This window comes from Osmerus eperlanus, chromosome 20 (genome assembly GCF_963692335.1).
Source record: "Osmerus eperlanus chromosome 20, fOsmEpe2.1, whole genome shotgun sequence".
Lineage (NCBI taxonomy): Eukaryota > Metazoa > Chordata > Actinopteri > Osmeriformes > Osmeridae > Osmerus > Osmerus eperlanus.
The window spans coordinates 9,667,152-9,685,015 of record NC_085037.1 but is presented as its reverse complement, the minus strand read 5'-3'; the positions used below and the strand labels follow the sequence as shown (position 1 = coordinate 9,685,015).

At 41.0% G+C, this 17,864-nt stretch overlaps 2 protein-coding genes across 15 annotated transcripts in view; both read right to left on the bottom strand.

Annotated features, from left to right (window-relative positions):
* Window positions 1-14,364, bottom strand: part of tpm3 (tropomyosin 3) — a 23,729-nt gene extending 9,365 nt beyond the window's left edge. The window contains exons 1-10 of one of the 10 annotated variants that reach the window (XM_062487344.1): window positions 14,230-14,364; window positions 13,121-13,246; window positions 8,150-8,283; window positions 7,154-7,271; window positions 6,768-6,838; window positions 6,257-6,332; window positions 4,349-4,411; window positions 4,069-4,138; window positions 3,777-3,855; window positions 3,103-3,412 (exon numbers count right to left, since the gene is read on the bottom strand). In XM_062487344.1, coding sequence (XP_062343328.1) covers window positions 3,409-3,412; window positions 3,777-3,855; window positions 4,069-4,138; window positions 4,349-4,411; window positions 6,257-6,332; window positions 6,768-6,838; window positions 7,154-7,271; window positions 8,150-8,283; window positions 13,121-13,246; window positions 14,230-14,343 — 855 coding nt within the window. In that variant the 5' untranslated portion in view covers window positions 14,344-14,364 and the 3' untranslated portion in view covers window positions 3,103-3,408. Of the gene's footprint in view, window positions 1-1,339; window positions 2,613-3,102; window positions 3,413-3,776; window positions 3,856-4,068; window positions 4,139-4,348; window positions 4,412-5,093; window positions 5,170-6,256; window positions 6,333-6,767; window positions 6,839-7,153; window positions 7,272-8,149; window positions 8,284-9,357; window positions 9,960-13,120; window positions 13,247-14,229 lie in introns of those variants that run through there. The other 9 variants (XM_062487342.1, XR_009932947.1, XR_009932948.1 and 6 more) reach the window with 9 other exon arrangements.
* The window catches only part of arhgef1a (Rho guanine nucleotide exchange factor (GEF) 1a), a 28,208-nt gene continuing 24,642 nt past the window's right edge, over window positions 14,299-17,864 (bottom strand). For all 5 annotated transcript variants that reach the window (XM_062487337.1, XM_062487336.1, XM_062487338.1 and 2 more), the window contains one exon: window positions 14,299-17,864. In XM_062487337.1, coding sequence (XP_062343321.1) covers window positions 17,794-17,864 — 71 coding nt within the window. In that variant the 3' untranslated portion in view covers window positions 14,299-17,793.

Sequence of the window (17,864 nt, the reverse complement as noted above, 5' to 3'; positions counted from 1 at the left end):
CATTCTGCCCAAATGTTACCTTCAATACCATTTTAATAAGTGGCATAACCTTTACACAATCTTTAGCCAAGTATCCCATTTCCGTGTAGGTCTTTTTCAACACATCCCACCTTTCATGAAGTAGAAGTCAGCCAGTCGGATAAGATGAAGCCTGATTGAAATACTTTCATGGCCACAGTGATACAATGGCTGGTTGAAATGAGATTGCATTCCTTTTTCATGGGTAGCCTTGGAATCTGCAAAAAAGTTAAAAGCACTTAGAAACTACTAACGAATGTAAACGTGGCTCATTACAAAGTTTAGGTTCTACTGGCCCATTTAACATAGCTTAAGTGTGCATGCTAGTGCTACCACTGTTTGTCATAGGTTTAAAATAACAGCAATAATATATTAAATGTTCCCTATACAAACCCTTACCTCTGATGTACTTCCAGTTGGGCACATATATTTTATTTTCATTTTCCAGGGCCTTTGAGTCTAAATATGCTTCATTGTTGGATGTATGACCATCATTGACACTGCCCTTTCTGGTTAAACGTCGGTTGACTTCGGCCTCGAAAGTACTTTTCACCGTGTTGTGCTTGGCTAGCTCAGCACAAACCCAAGACATCAAAAAAAGCACTTCCAATGATATATTTGCGCCCCACATAATTATTGCAACGAATGTGGAGCATGCAATGCATTTACATACAACTAACAAATCATTAATAATATAGGTCTACCCGTGCAGTTGTCAATCAAACTCGGAAGTCAATTTACTAAATACGCACGGGTATCTGGATTTACAGCCTAGGTTGCGCCGGTCAAACTATAAGTGGCTGCGCCAAATTTCGATAAATTAGACCGTTCTGTGTGGCATTACTGGACTGATCTCGTTATTCAAACCCTTAAAAGTGAGGTTCATTATCTCCAGAAAAGATATAGGCTATTCAAAATCATATTACGAAGGGAAACATGTAATCTCATGAGACCGTCAATGTGTTAATCTATCACTATACTATACAGTTCCCGGTGGGTGTCTGTCGGGGCTCTGTGGTGGCACCATTTGGATAAATTGTACCCTCTTTGATGTGAAGAATTTGACAAGGTAACCAAAAGCCAAATGCTAGCGTTCACCCCATAAGAACCTCGCTCGGTCAGACCGTAGCATGCCAAAAGCACTAATAGACGTATTTTCCCTCACCCACTTTCCTTACTGCGTGGTACTTCCTTTGTATTGTTTGATGAAGTTGCAGTGGGGCCACAGGAGTATTTCCCCAGAAGGATAGCATGGGAAGCAAAAGGCACTGTATGCTGATGTATAGGTGTATTGATCAGCTTCAATGAAGATGCAAAGTCATTTCTATATCCGTAAAAATCATGGTCTTTATTCATAAAACCCCAAAAAATCATTACAAAAAGGAACAACGTGGTTAAATAGTGATTATACATATGTTTCTTTAGTTAGTTTTCCAGTTCAAACCTTGTGTTCCTAATTGTGTAGTTTTCAATGTTTACAGTTGTTTTCACATGGATCTGCTATTCCCATTAAACCCTTAACTTTCAGCACTGCTGTTGAAATCTGTCCATTAGATGTGAGACATACACTCCCCTTTGCAACCCACTTTGATCAAATGACCCATTCTTGATAAGATGATCTAGCCAAATGACATTTTAACCCAGTATAAATCTTAAGTATACAAGATTTATATTTTCTAAAACTGAGGTGGGGGCAACAGTTAGTGTATCATACAAGTGCAGTGTTTGGTAAAAGTAGATATGGGTATAATGAGGACAAAAGTATGATAATCAAAAACACATTTACCTTCAAAATACACAAACCCCTTAAAGGAACAGGTAAAACCAGAAAAAAAAACATTTGACATAGAACACGTTTAACTGTTGAAGTCCTCTGGATGGATTACCCAAAGTGGTCTTGATCCCAAAACACACTGGTATGAAATGGAAGGGAGAATGCATGAATGCCCCAAACCCAGCAATCAGAAATGATGCATCAACACTTCCAGTGTGTTGGTGGCTCCATTTAACCGAGTAGTAAGTAAAGCTTAACCAACCACCATGACAAGACAAAGCGCTAGAATGGAGCTAGGCCTTGAGGCAACCAGCAACTAAATGTAAAGCAAGGGAGTCTGATTTTGTGTATATTATCATCTGTGCCTTTTCTCCAGATTTGTTTAGACAGTTCTTTGTTACAAGTAGGCCTTATCAGTACAAAAAAATAAAAATAAACCTTAGATTGTGCCGAAAGTGTATTTTTACTGATTAACAATAACGGTGGAACAAATACTTTGAACCAAGAGTGTTTCATCAAGTGGCCAGAGACTTCAGACAGTGGCACAAAGAAGTCTAAGTGGTCAGCATGAAGGGGTGAAATCCCAGTGCAATTTGCACACAGAAAGTAGTCTCTGCAGCAGAAAGTGTATGAGAAAGCTAGAGTGACAAGAGTGAGGAAAAGGAAGCGAGGAGAGAGAGAGAAATCAGATGAGTGAGTAAGGAGGAGAAGGAGGGATCTAGTGGACTCCAGAGATTTTAGAAGCTGTTGAGCTCTGCTAGGGTCTGGTCCAGGGTGGTGTGCAGATCCACATTCTCCTTCTTGGCTGACACCAGCATCTCTGTGAGGGGAGGAAAAAAGTGAGCTTCGATGCTGTAAATCCAATACGTATGGGATGTGTGTAGTTAAGGGTCTTCTTGCTCTCCTGCTCCCCTGCTCCCCCCCCCCCCCCCCCCCCCGGGCACTGTGAACTAACATGATAGGTGTGTTTGTTCTCCAAGAATTAACATGACAAGCAACTTGGAAAGTCAAATCAGCACGATAATCTAGTATTACTATATATGCACTTCATAATTTATTGGGGTTATGCTGTTTAATGTATTAATTCTCCCCAATAGTGGTAGGTGACTTCAGAAATTTAAAAAGAATCTCCCCTAAATTATATTGCATTAAATTAAATGTCTTACACTACTATCAGCTATTAAATTAGTACTTGTGCATTGTAATTGAATGCTTGGAAGAGTCTTTGATTTCTCATACATTTTGCTGTGCCCACATTACCCGCATTCATCCACAGTAAAGGAACAGGAAAAAGAGGCGAGAGACACAAAGAAGTAGAAGCAAATGTTTTTTTTCTCCCCCATTTGTTCAACAGTACAGAGAATTACAAGTGTGAAGACAAACCGAATTGGGAAAAAGGTATGAAGAAAAAGTGCACAATTAAAAAGAGGGACAAATTGAACAACAAATTAGCAAAGACACAGTATTGGCACAGAGGAAGGGAAGGAAGAGAGAGAAAATATGGGAGGGAGAAAGAAAGAAAAAGAACTGTGCAATCAAGATTAATGTATTCAGAAGGATGGAGTCGAAATTCTTGAAACCACAATTTGGGGGCGCGCAACCAAGTTTCCAGATATTTATCTGAAAATACAGAGGGGAGGAAGAGCTGTGACTATATATTTCCAACGGCTTAACATTTCTAGATGCTAAATTTATTTGGATGCTGTTAGTTATGGATATATGATTGCAAATATGAACATTGCAATTAAGTCCAAGATCACAGCATTAAAAACCTCACTGCCCTTGTTAGACAATGTCATAACTTATAACCAGCTGAGTTTAAGTAGTAAAACATCGCTTCATAACCTGTAAAACATACAAACTATTTAACAAAACACCAAAATGCCAGCTATAAGTTCACTAATTAGACCATGTTAGACTTGAACAGTCCCGGCATGCTACGACCACACACACACACACACACACACAGCAGGCCTGTATTTACATGGATGTCATGTCATTGAGGGCGTGGTCCAGTTCCTCACTAATGGCCTTGTACTTGAGTTTCTGTGCATAAAGTTCATCTATGGGTCCGCCACAACCCCAGGCAGAAAAGCGTGGACAAGTGTAGCAAAAGAGAAGAATAGGTGAGCAAACAAAAGGAAACAATGAGAAACTGGTAGAACAGAAAGTAATACAAAAGGTTACAAAACAAACCAATCAGACGGTGTCTGGAGAAACAACAAATAAGGTAAGCGGAGATGACAGAAGCGTCTCAGACGGAATCCATGTCTTACCTTCAAGGTCATCGATGGTCTTCTCCAGCTTGGCCACAGACCTCTCAGCAAACTCAGCACGAGTCTCAGCCTAGGAGAATGAGTCACATGCAAACTTAAGCAACACACAACTGTTGTATGAGAGAACATCCCCTGACAACATCCAAACACATATGTAGCATCCAACTGTAACCAATGTCAATGTACCCAGTATAGCTATTAAGGGACAGTTATCCCATAACTATCCATGTCAGTTTTTGGAGGTCAAAAGGTCACTCACAATAATGATACTAAAACTCACCTCTTTCAGCTTGTCAGTCAGGATCTTGATCTCTTCCTCATACTTGTCCTCTTTCTGTGAGTACTGTGGTAAAGAGAAGATTTTGGTCAAAACCACACAAATACATAAAGGGGTTCTGTACCATTTTCCCCAAACTTGTGCACAGTAGTTTACAGGGGAAGGTATATATTGGGGGAACATTTGATATGGTCATGTCGAGAAATTCTTGAGTGTTTAAGAATCGAATTACAAGAATATTCATGTTTATGTCTACCAACAGTGGTAGAGGACAGCAAGAAATATTACAAATGCTTTTCACTTGTTTTATCTGTCCTGGAGAACACCAACACAATTCTTTAACTGAGCACTAACCAATGCAAACAGTTGATTCGGTTACAAATGCAGAGATTTAATCCCTGCAACACGTCAATCGAGCGACATCAGAAATTCTCAAGAGGATTAGAGGTCAATGACGAAGGATGGATCGAATAGCCAGACCATTAAGATAAAGTTAGCATGGTAAAACTAACTTTTATGTAATAGGGCAGAAAATAAAGCACTATCCCTACACAATATGCCATCAAATATAGAATGCAACAACAAGACATGCAAAACACTCCTGCTTACGTCAAAGCAAACTAAATACCTTACTAAATTAAAACAATTTTCACAACGTGCTATAAAAACCGGTGACATGCAGAATTTAACACTCAACAGGTAAATACCTGCACGCACTCAATCACTCTCACACACAAACACACCCTACCTTCTCTGCTTGAGCCTCCAGAGACTTAAGGTTATTGGTGACGTTTTTCAGCTCCTCCTCTAGTTCAGCACATTTACTGGATTTGGGGAGACCATGTCGCACATTTTTGTTTCAAGGGATAAAGAGAGGAAAATAGATAGATGGCTTATGAAAGGAAAAAGGACAGAGAGCTACAGGGCAGTGGAGAAGAAAAGAAAAGCCAGAGAGCTACAAGCAGTGAGAAAACAGAAAATCTCAGCATGATTGTAGTATAAATTTAGCCAAGCTGAAATCTGGAAGTGAAGATAGGGTAACAAAAGATTGATTTGTGACAAAGCAAAAGAAGTGAAAGGTGCCCCTCCTCCATACTGATGGACCAATGACAGCCAAAGTGTGGAGTTTGATGTGACGTATGCTTTGATCAATGGCGTGATAAGATTGTGAAACAGTGTTCAATACAGATAGTCTGCTAGGACTCCACCCAAGACAGTCATCAACCTGAAGTCTGGTCCCATGTAAAAATCATGCCAGCATGCCATAGTTAAACACGTTCTTGACCGCATTACAGTCTACTGGAGCAGCGAGTTGACAGGACTAGGTTAAAGACAGGACTAGAGAAGAAAGACAGGTCTAGGATAGAGAAGAGTAGGGCTAGAGACAGGATTAAGGTAAATGGAGGCAAGCATGATTCAGAGGAAGGAGATGCAAACCGAACAGGAGGGGGAAGTTTGGCTTGGGAGGTTTAAGGGTCATCTGAAGTGCACCATCCTTTCGTCTTGAGTGCTTAAATCCAATTAGGTCTACCTCATTCGCACAGTCACACGCAAACGCACAAAAAAGCTCTTCCTAAAAATCACTTGCTATTTTCTGTTCTGCTTGCATGTCCTTTCATTTTTAATAGTTTTACTGTCTATTCTATTATTTTGCAGCTTAACAAGCACCGCTAGCTGCATGAACTTCTTCAGGTCTAACCATCCTACCATTATGAGATCCCAATGGCTGTTGATGCCCATATGTTTTTACTGCCTTGAATCACAGAAAAATAATTCAAACAAGGAATAATCTTTTACTTTTCTCAAAGTTGAGTCAATAATAAAAGTCTTACAGAATTTGCATGATACATATAAACACTTATTTTATCTTGGAGGTATAATGAGCGTGTTCCACAGACATAAATACTCTACCTGGTCCTCAGAGGCCTGCAGGGTCTTCAGAGATTGGTCAAATCCCCTCAGCTCCTCATCCAGTGCCCTGGCTTTGCTGTTAGTGGAGGATGGGGAGGGGTGGAGTCATGGGCAACCATGCAGAGCAGGGGGATGGGGGAGGTCATGCGTGGAATTTAGGTCGGACCCCCATGTACATGCAACCAGACCAGAAGAAGGGAGGAGGGCAGTTTCTATTAGGGTACATAACCATTGTTATGCAAACGTGCTCAGTCATTCTCATGAACGTGGGAACACAGTGTCTGGGGCCAGGTTGGGATGATATGGGGGACGCCAGGGGCGTGGGACTGGAGAACTTGACACATTTTGGTGTTTGCAACAATAACAACATCATCCCAGTTGTGATGAATTTAAAATTGTTTGTGTTCCTAAGCACATCTTCATTCTGTTGTGTTGTTGTCTTGGAAAAGTACTATGTCCAAACAAATACAAGAATAAATGTGCGAATCAATTGAAAATCATGTATACTCACGCCTCAGCAAGCTCTGCCCTCTCTTCTGTGCGCTCTAGGTCTCCCTCAATGATCACCAGCTTACGAGCCACCTGGAGACGCAGAACACAGAGATCCGCATCAGGACACACTTTCCCTCATGTGCAATGGTGTAAGCTAACTCAGTCTGTGACACACATGGGTATGCACACACTCCCCTGCATGCCACCTGGTCTGTTTTAGCACATGCTGCTCAAGTGTGTGTGTGTGTGTGTGTGTGTGTGTGTGTGACTGCGCACACGCAACTGCAACACTGAGGATTTTCTTTAGCAATGTCTCTCAACATGTCTGGACAAATCAGGGACATATTTCTGCAAGTGTCGTAGTTTATGTATGTGTGTGCGTGTGTGTATACGTTGACATTTTACCTCCTCATATTTGCGGTCGGCCTCCTCAGCGATGTGCTTGGCCTCCTTCAGCTGGATCTCCTGCAGCTCCATCTTCTCCTCATCCTTCAGAGCCCTGTTCTCAATCACCTTCATGCCCCTGAGATACACACACACACACCTTACATTAGACTGAAATATGACTGTGTGGCTCAGTCTAATAACAAGTGCTATTAGTATGAAAATCTAGTGTGTGTGCGTTTACACACAATTAAATAATTATATATATATATATATATATAATTATTTAATTGTAAATAATATATATATATATCTCGTGTGTGTACACACACGACTATACAACTGACTGTCAGCAAGAACCAAATTAAAACAACTTGTGTTGGAAAACTGAAGGTGAAAATCCATTGTGGTTACAGAATTACACATATCCTCTGAACAATGACCTGCTGGTGCTGGGCCAGGAGTGACTCATGTTAACTGAGATAAGCCCACACCCCATCACTGCACACAAGTGTTCTCCATTTCCTGTCCAATATAAAACTTAGAAACCAAAAGTTCAGTATGATGGAAGTTAAAAGCAATATCCCCAATTTACTTATGGCACTTTACAGTGCAGTAACCATGTGAGCACACAGCCATTTTTATTATTTGGATAGACTAGAGAATATGTAGGAGTCTTGTTATTGATTGAGATACTATTTAAACTTAAGGAAAGTGTGGTGTACAATAAAACCTAAGACATCCGTAGTTGTTGTAGAAATGATGGGTACTGACAAATACATCAACAATGTGTATCTTCAAGTAAAAGCCCATGACGTGAGTGGGCGTCTTCAGCACAATGCACTTAAGTTAGTGACTAGTTGTGGGCGTGCTTGTCAGGCGCACATGTCTTGAAGTTGACGCTAAGTGCGTTGGTCTTTTACTGTGCTTCCAAGCCTATACTCTCTCCTACAAGTGTGAGTCTGGGAGTCCTTGGAGGTCAGGAGTCCAGGCTGAGTTCTACTGTAGCCTACCCACCTCTCGCTCTCATCTGCAGCTTTCTCTGCCTCCTCCAGCTTCTGCAGAGCGGTGGCCAGTCTCTCTTGGGCCCTGTCCAACTCCTCCTCCACCAGCTGGATACGCCTGTTCAGGGAAGCCACCTCAGCCTCAGCCTGGGGGGGCAACAGGGAAACAATTCACGTTAAATCCATGAAATACAACAAACAAAAACTATTCAAACATTGTATACTGCTGACCTGCAATACTGGATGGTATTAGTTGACATTGAATTATTCATTCAGACCACTTTCAGCAATTCATTAAATAAATGTCATATATGTATAATTAATTTAATTTGTTACTTCATATTATGAACTTAAAAAGCTCCTATATTTTGAGAATACATAAACACACATCCTCTTTTACTTTCCAATATTATTAAAGTCATATCATCCCCAACTAAAGAGCTGGGGCAACAGCGTTGATTATTGAAGAGAGCTGACCATAGATGGCCAGATGGGAGGCAAGAGAGAGATGGAAACATTGACACGCATTCAATGAATGGGAAGAAGCATAATCAACTCTGGCTCCAAGCAGGCTGTGTCAACTTTAAGGAATCTTTCCTCATATCGTGTTCTGAGAAACGGGCTGCATTAAATGTGATAAACTTGTAAAAAAAAAATGCAAAGGGATAGCCTACTGAAAATTAAATCAGGGAGATAACAGGTCAGAGGGGCTGCTTAACTTATTACGAACTGCATGTCGACGGCACTCATGTATTATTGTAATATTTCCCAGTGCAACATGTAGGCTACTCCTCGCATTAAATAAACGAGATGCAGGCCAGCTGAGGCTCGCATCCCAAACGTTACTCTAGTGCATGTAGGACAGGCTAGAAATCTCTTCTCTCCTGACACCAATAATTTTGTTCATTTGAAAGAAAAGCCTGTAGGAGACACCCCACGTTAAGTAACAGCATAGGATTGAGGTTTTGTTTGCAAAAACGCAAAACATCTGCACGAAAGTCAGTCGACGTCGCCTATGGAATGTAGTTAAAAGAATCCATTGGGGCGTAGGTGTAGGCTAAAAGAGCATGAATCACGGCCCGCATACAATTCACACCACTGTTATTCTACAGCTGGCCCTTGTAACAAAATTAGTGATACCGACTCTGGATATCGGCATTCTGTTGAAACACAGGTTGTAAAACTCGGTAGTATATGCAGACTTCACTAAGGGCCCTTTACCTGCTCTCTTGATCTTTTTTCCTCCTCGACCTGTCTCTGAAGAATTTCTGCTCTCTCCTCCGCTTCATCTGCCTGTTGCTGTAAAACTTTGATCTTTCGTTTTACCGCGTCGATGCTGTTGACTCCAGACATTTTCTTGTATTTGCAAATGTAAAGGCCTAGTTTGAAAACTCTTTAACCAGTTTACTTGAACTCCGAGCTTTGGAACAGATTTTTCAGAAAGAAAAAAAAGTAGCAACGCCCAGTTAATAAGTCACACGTTGATGGTATCCTTGTGGAGTGATAGTTTGCGATATTTCGTCAAAAAGTATCAAAGAACACGCCCAAACATGCACGAAACAAATGCTGATGCAGTGGAAACTTTTGCAATAATATAAAAAAATATATACAGCTCTAGCCAGGAAACGCCAATTTTGACTTTTTTTGCCAAGACGTGGCAAGGGTAGTCCTAATTCATGGGCTTCCGCTACTGTAAAGACAGTTTTAGTAGGCTATACTACCCCACTGCTAATTTTGAGTCGTTAAAGCAAATGAATTCGATTTTGAGTTGTCCAGTGAGGTTGTCCAATTCCTCCCTTCCCACTTTCCAATCTCAAATCCCTTCACCTAACTCCCCTTTACTTTTTTCAACCCACTTCCGGCTTGCTCCACCCAGTCTTGACAGACAATGAACTGAAATGCTGACCCAGAATCTGCCCTGCAGCATGAGTTTGTCCCTGGGGGAAAAAAATACTGATCCACTGTCAGCTTTTTGGGCAAGAAGTCTACGACAGGAAAAGACACTCCTGGATTACACGTGTCCTGGCCAGGTAAAGTGACGTAAAACCAATAAACCACCTTTGCGTTCCAAGTCACTCCCGATGTAGTTTAGCCTACCGATTAGTCAACACAGACTAGGCTACAGGTGTGTTGAATACCTGAAAGTGTAACTAAACTACAAAACGTATTTTTTGAGTTCAACCCCTAAGATTAATACTCATGCATGGCTAAACCCATCAATCCTGGTCTTGCTTCAGACAGAATTAAGCAAAAAGAAGACATTTGTGAAGTATGATAGTCTTTTTACTGAATTCTGAATCACATGAAGGGGTTGTGTAGGGCCTACACTGTAGGCCATGATTATTGACTGTTCTTGTATCACTTCGCCCCCAATTAAATATTAATGAAAAATCCCCCACCATCAACCTTTCACTTCTTTAACATGAAGGGATGGGACAAGGCTGAAATTGGTTTAGTTTCACTTCAAAGATACCCTGACATATCACAAGTAGTATTATATATTTTAACTATTATGTCATAGGCTATGTTCATTTAGTTTATTGGCCATGTGGTCATGGCCAATAGACTTACAGTTTTTTGTTCATTTGTCATGCCACCATTGAATGTCATATATAGTCAGCTCTGACTCACTGTCCTAACCCTAACCCTGATTCAAACCATTCCAGAAAACACAACTTACACAACTGCAAATCGCTGAGACATGCCTCCACCTCCACATTGTTTACTGATGAGATCAGTGCCAGATATATTCCTATATCTTCATTTGATATGTTTTCTAAGCATTTTAAATCAAGACAGAGTACAAAAAGTGGAAAACAGTAATGTCAACACCGATCCTTATTTTGTTATCGACAAAATCCAAGTTGCAAAGTTGATGAGGATCTAAATGTAGTTGTTAATCAATAGCCTACTATTTAAATAAGAATTGCAAATGTGTCTCATGTGTTTACTTTTTTAACAATAAGTAACATACTGCCACACGATGACCCACAATCATACTTTCACATCAGTGTCTTTTACTGACAAAAGCCAACTCTGGCCTGTTTGAAACTAAACAGGCCTGAGCATGCAGATGATTGAGAAATCATGCTGTTGTCATCACTTCCAGCCTCTCAATTCCTTTACCCAATCCAATACATCCTGCAGAACCTTGAGGGTCATATTTGTTCCCTGACATTTCTGTACTTCTACCACTAGGTGTCATGCCTACACCATTCTTACTATAGTAAGCAGTATATTTCCTATAATTAAAACAGGTTGGCATACAGTAAATATTGTGGAGGTCTGGTTGCACTGCAGGGAAAATACCCTTCTATCATCAAATTCACTGTGGAACAATTATTTCAGACAGGGAAATAATGACAATATGGTCTGTCAGAAGGAAAGACATATGATACACTGTTATCAAGTTATCTCAAGTCTGCCTTCCTGTTTTAGGTAACCTGGTATGATCAAACCAGTTTGAGTCATAGTCTGCCAAGTGGCATGTGTAAAAGAAGACAAAAGCAGGTTTGGAACAAAAAATGTAACTATTTGTAGTAGTCATACAAAGAAGTACTTTGTATGACCTTAAGAGACGCCTCCCATGAAATGTCTTATGCTAGAAAGGAGTTTCACATCATAATCTATTATCTCCACTCAATCTATCCACACTCCAACACACACACACACACACAGACGCCACACACAGACACATGCTTAGTATTTGTCATTGGCTCTCTGTGCATTCTCCTTGTTGAGACAATTTATTTTGGTGACAGGTGCTCCTTCTTTATTTCGAGTCCGGAAAAAAAGACCAAGAGAAAAGAAGAAGAGGAATTGAAGGAAAGTTGAGAGCATAATGGTATAAACAGGGGGGAGTACTCAACATCCCAAAATGAATTGGGATGTTGAGTTCAAACTAGGTTTACCAACAATCTTGATAAATGGACTATGTTGACCTCCCTCCTGGATGAAATATAAACATGTATCAACCATTCTTCGTTACACACATTCTTGTCAAATGTATGGAAAGACGAAAATGGAGTGTGGTGTCAATGGAGCTAAGGGACAACCGGACTCACTTAGACAAAATGTTCTGACACAGAGTAAAAAAAACCTCCTTCATTTTATCCTCTTTGCACCTGGGTCTAATGAGTATGCCCCCAGCATTGTTTTCTATTTTTGTTTCAGAAATGTGCTGAATGTACATCCAAGCAAATCAGCGTCGTTAAGTCTGTTCTAAACTGGAACAGAGAAACAAAACCCAACAGATACTGTGACCCTTGGGGACTGTTGGTTGACATTCAGATTTTTTGTTGCACCTAAAATGGTAGTGTGGTTAGTCAGTAGATAGACAGTCATGAAGACTTGCCCGAATGACATCATGGCCAGAAGAGGGGAATGAAGCTACAACAGCTGTGGAGGGTTAAATAGACCGAAACGGAGGGGTGAAGGCCATCAGTCAGACACCGGGCTTAACCTGCTGTGGTCTAAACGTGGTCACAGCCATCCACATAGCAGGGTGGCTTTTCACAATGTGTGTGTGTGGTTGTGTTGTATAACTGTGTGTGTGTTCAGGTTTGGAATGGGGTTGGACTATGTTGCTCATAACATGAGCATTGTGTATTAAGCCTCTGATAGCGTCAAGCCTACTAAGTAGGATCAGATATCATAATAGGAAAGGACAGGGTGTGGCATAGAGCTGTCTGTTACATCCCTACTAGGACAGTAGGCAGCTAGCCTATTCATGGTGTGATGATGGAACGCAATGGTGTTCCAAATTGACGCCAAAGTTGTTATGTTCTTCTGTCTGGCAAATTAAAATTAAAATTAAAAAAGGCTGCATTTCTGAAGTGGACTTTCATCGGGTGGATTACACATCTAGGCGATCAATAGGTTATCAGATGAGTTTTCACAGTGGTTTCACACCTGATGAGAAACTCCAGTCTGAGTAGTAGATACTAGGGCCATCGCTAATTACAACATCAGTTGCACAACTCACATCTGCTGCCTTCTTGTCTGCCACCTCCAGCTTCTCCTGAGCATCCTTCAGGGCCTCAGAGTACTTGTCCAACTCGTCCTCAGTCCCCTTCAGCTTCTTCTGCATCTGCAGGAGCTCATCTTCATGCTGGGAGAGAGAGAGAGAGAGCGAGAGAGAGAGAGAGAGAGAGAGAGAGAGAGAGAGAGAGAGAGAGAGAGAGAGCGAGAGAGAGAGAGAGAGAGAGAGAGAGCGAGAGCGAGAGCAAGAGAGAGAGAGAGAGAGAGAGAGAGAGAGAGAGAGAGAGAGAGAGAGAGAGAGAGAGAGAGAGAGAGAGAGAGAGAGAGAGAGAGAGAGAGAGAGAGAGAGAGAGAAAGCAGAGGTAGGGAGATAACGTCATGTATGGAAAGGAGAAGGGGCTGTCAGTAAGTGATCGAGTTAGTTGATCATCAATCTCATCAATCGCCCTAGAGAATCTCAATACTTATCTGTAATCTGTATGACATTCATCAAATAAATTCCTTACTTCCACTCGGCTCACAGCTATCTCAATGTGAGATTTACTCCCCCCCCCCTTCAATGGAGGACCCCTCCCTTCATCTTTCTTCCTCCACAAATAAATGGGGGTGAGGGGATGACTGACAGACTGGCTCTTGGCTCTGTTTGGATGCTATAAATACTTGGACAACTGCTTCCCCTCATGCTGGCTCACTCGATGAGAATATCCGTTCCCTTGTCCTCCATCCTCTCTAAGTCCTCTCTCCTTTCACAACCTTTCCACAGAGTGAGACATTGAAAACTGACCCTCCTGACTTTTGTCAACCAAAGCAATGGCGAATTAAGTTTCTCACAAATTAAACTGACGTTTCCATGCAAAGGTCACTTTGGTCAGAGGGTAACACAAAGGGCCTGACAAACAGGTCTAGCAATCAATGTCCCAGCTAACCAGTGCTTCTTACATTGAAGGTTACGTTTGCGATATATTCATCTGCTCAAATACCTCTCTCTTTAGGTACATTTTGTAAACACAAAAGAGTGTCAAATTTAATGAGGCATTTGACCAATGAGATTATTTCCTCAATTTAGTTTTGTTTTGTTACCTATTGCTTTGCCTAATATATCATTGTGCCAACCTGCTTGCTCCTCTCCTCCGCTGCTTTCTTGTCGGTCTCCGCCTGCTCCGCCTGGTCCAGAGCGTTCTCCTTATCCAGTTTCAGCATCAGCATCTTCTTCTTGACGGCTTCCATTTTTACTGCTTTTCGTTTGGCTTTTACTTTAAAGAACAAAACTCAAAGACAAAAGAGAACGAGAGAGTGGCTCACTGGTGGGAAGGAGGTTGAGTTGGTTCCTGAACAACTGAGAAAGAGAGAGAGAAAGGGGGGGGAGGAAGGCAGAGAGGTAAGAGGGGAGACCAAACTCAGTCCAGGATCAAGAGAGAGCATTTATTTCACAGAAAGAGTATGGCCCCTCCCCTTGAAAGAGCCCTCCCTCTTGACCCTCCCCTAATCCTCATGGCCACCCCTATTTAAAAAAATAATCGAACCCTAGCTAAAACTGTGTCTGTACCCACACAGTATTATCATCTTCTTCATTAGTATAAAACAATGTCTAGTACAATTTTCTCTGTTCATCTTTTTACATAATCTACGGTAGCATCTTTCACTTTACATTATCTTAATGTCACATGTTCTCTTCATGTTGTGTGCATGCTAAAGAATTAAATGGAATAAGAGAGAAGTGCATTGCAAGAGGAAGAATGAGAAGGATTCAGAGAGACAGAAGCCATCATAAAACAAAGAGACACTTCTATTTCTGTCAGTCACACAGAGGTCACATTTTTGTCGCTAAGGATGGTAGACACTCCAATAACACAGCAGGGCACACCCTTACCACTGTTATATATATTGTTTCATTGTTTCCTTTATATTGTAGGAAGCCGTGTAGGCAATATGAATGGTCTGAATCCTGAAAAGACAGGTGGGAATGATAGCAGGGTTCCTATAGTTCAGTAAAAAAAAAAAACCTTCCTTCCTTTGAGAATTTCTTAATAGTTCATAGCCTTATGTTACTATTCAACAGCAGCTGTTCATGTTCTGGACCTTTGCAATGAGAACTCTATTATTTTAGTATGTTCATTTTAACAGGCTAACTTGGCAGCCATGGTCACAGAGAGAAGGGAGCAGACACAGTGTGCCAAGCAAGGCTAACATAGCCATGGTTAGGTGTCAAAGGTTAAATATGCGGAGGTTAAAGTAAGGCACAAAAGTCAACAACACATTTAGTTTGGATGTTAATAGTTGCACCCAATGAACACTACACACACGTGCCAAATACAAGAAATGTACACCCAAATCTATTTTAACCTCTGAATTGCATTTTGTATGTTTTATTTACAATACATACAAATATTATTGTAAATGTGACACTATTCATACGATTTTAAGTATTGCCAACCAATTTCTACCCCTAGATAAAGACAAATGCCAAAACAACAGCTTCTACTGTTTGGATTATGAAGCGGGTTAGCTGGCTTAGGAACGAAGGAGAGATAGGGAGAGAGAGAGAGAGAGAGAGAGAGAAGGAGAGATGGAGAGAGAGAATGGGTAGCTAGCAGTTTCCCCGTAACCCTACTCCCTCTGTTCCTCTCCCAAGCCGCCATACTCGGGCCCAGCTAACAGTGCTATGCCTGTAGAGGGGACACCACAGTGATGGATGGGGAGTTTGTGGGCACAGGGGACCATAGGAGAGGGTCAGGGGAGGGACTATGCCAGCTATGTACCCCTCTGGGGATATTAATACACGCCTCCTGGCTGACATTGTCTCTGGGAATAGACTAAAGAGATGAGGGAAAGGGAGAAGAAGCTTTGGTTGTCAAAGATGGTTGCCAGGTTGTGGCGAGATGGAACAAGAGATTGAGATGGGAGCAAGAGAGAGAGTGAGGAGTGTGGTGTAGGGGAGCTACAGCAAGGACAGACAGAGCAAGGTAAAGAGATGGTAGCCCACAATGAAAAGCGGAGGGGGGCACTGTGTTCTGTGTGGGTGTCCCAAAATATTCAAAATATGTGGTAGATGGTTTAGGGTTTAATACATCATAGATCAGTCTCCCTGCTGACGTGAGAGGTTTGGAATGAGTTGTGCATTAGGGATAGGAGACAGATAAGTCCACTCAAAAGGTCAGACTGGAAACGCATGGGCCTCAGGAAAGAGTTCAGAAGGAACAATTCAAACGTTATCTTATAAAGAAGGTCAGCTGACCAATATAGCCTTTCTTGTCATCAAATGTTAGTCTGACAATTATTACCAGTTCTACAAAATAGCAAACAGACAGAAAGTATGGACAGATTGTCGACAGGAAAACATGTCAATGTCATATTGGATGTCACAATCTATGTGTCATAGCTTTGTATAGAAATTGCATGCAGTACAGTTATCCTTCCAAACACAGTATTTTGCACTTTTCATCCGGATTTATAAACAATAAAGTAAAATATGGCACTGTCAGAGTTACAGACAACAGAAATTACAATGACACAGAAATAAGTAGGCCTAATTCCTGTCTGAAAGGAACAATACAGTCAAGTATGAGGGTTTTCTGGTTGTCCGTTGTGTGAACATAGTCCCAAAAGTGGCTTTACTAAGAAAAATGAAGGCTTTTTTAAAAGTGTGCTAACCTTGAATTCTGTATTCCTTATGGGGATCACAAAGTGCGAAGGAAGTCGAAGAGGCCTACATTCCGGAACATTAACCTCAATACACTGTCTTTGTTGTCCATTTTAGTCCGCATGCAGAAAATACAGTACAACTTTATTTAAGTGTAAGACTTACCAATTGGATAACATTCCATTTGAAAGAACTCCTAAGATTACTGCAAGCCACACAAGACTCTTACAAGAATTCTCATGACAGAAAAAGCAATAAATGAATATAGTTATTTTAACATAAGTGAAACTTATTGTAAACCAGAGATCCAATTTCATTAGTGCACCTACAGTTTTTCTTATTTATCTTCCTATTCAGCCTTTCTTGATAAGATGTTACAATTGGATTACTTGCTTAAATAGAGTAATAAATAAGTAGAAAGCATAAGCATCATAAACAGTGTTGACAATCATAATTACTAAAATGTAAAGGATTCAAGTGGTGAAAGACATGTATCCATCCATTACAGTGTCTGTGAGTCCATGTGTGTATGTATTGGGTCCCTTTATACAGTGACTTTCATACATCATATTATGGAAATATTTACCAGGCAACCAAACATAAAAACAAAATGCCCATAATACAGCAAGTCTTTCCCAAACCGATCAGGATTGAACGTCCAGACAGGGCTATTAAATGTATAGTCCATATCTTGCATATCCTTCTTTGGAAAACCATCTTTGCTTGACTCCTCCCCCTTCTGTTAGAAACACCACTTTGGTTGGTCCTCATTAGTCCACTGATGATTCCAAAATGAAGCCACATAAATCCAGATCATCCAAAACGCGAAACACAAAATAATGTCATACATATTGCCACAGGTTGTGTACTCTATAAAGCTAAGCCATGGAAAAAAACTATATAGAATATGTTACTTCCTTTTTTAGTTAAAAGAGGAAGACTATTTCACAACTAATTTTCTTCAGCCCATTGTGGGAAGTCGGTCTTCAGTGACAATGGGTCCAAATATTTTGAAGGCCATGTTTGAATAGCGGTCATTAGCAATGTGACACGTTAGTATCTCGTGGGTCTGTTCCTGCTTCGCTCTCTTCTGGAATGTCCTGGAGAT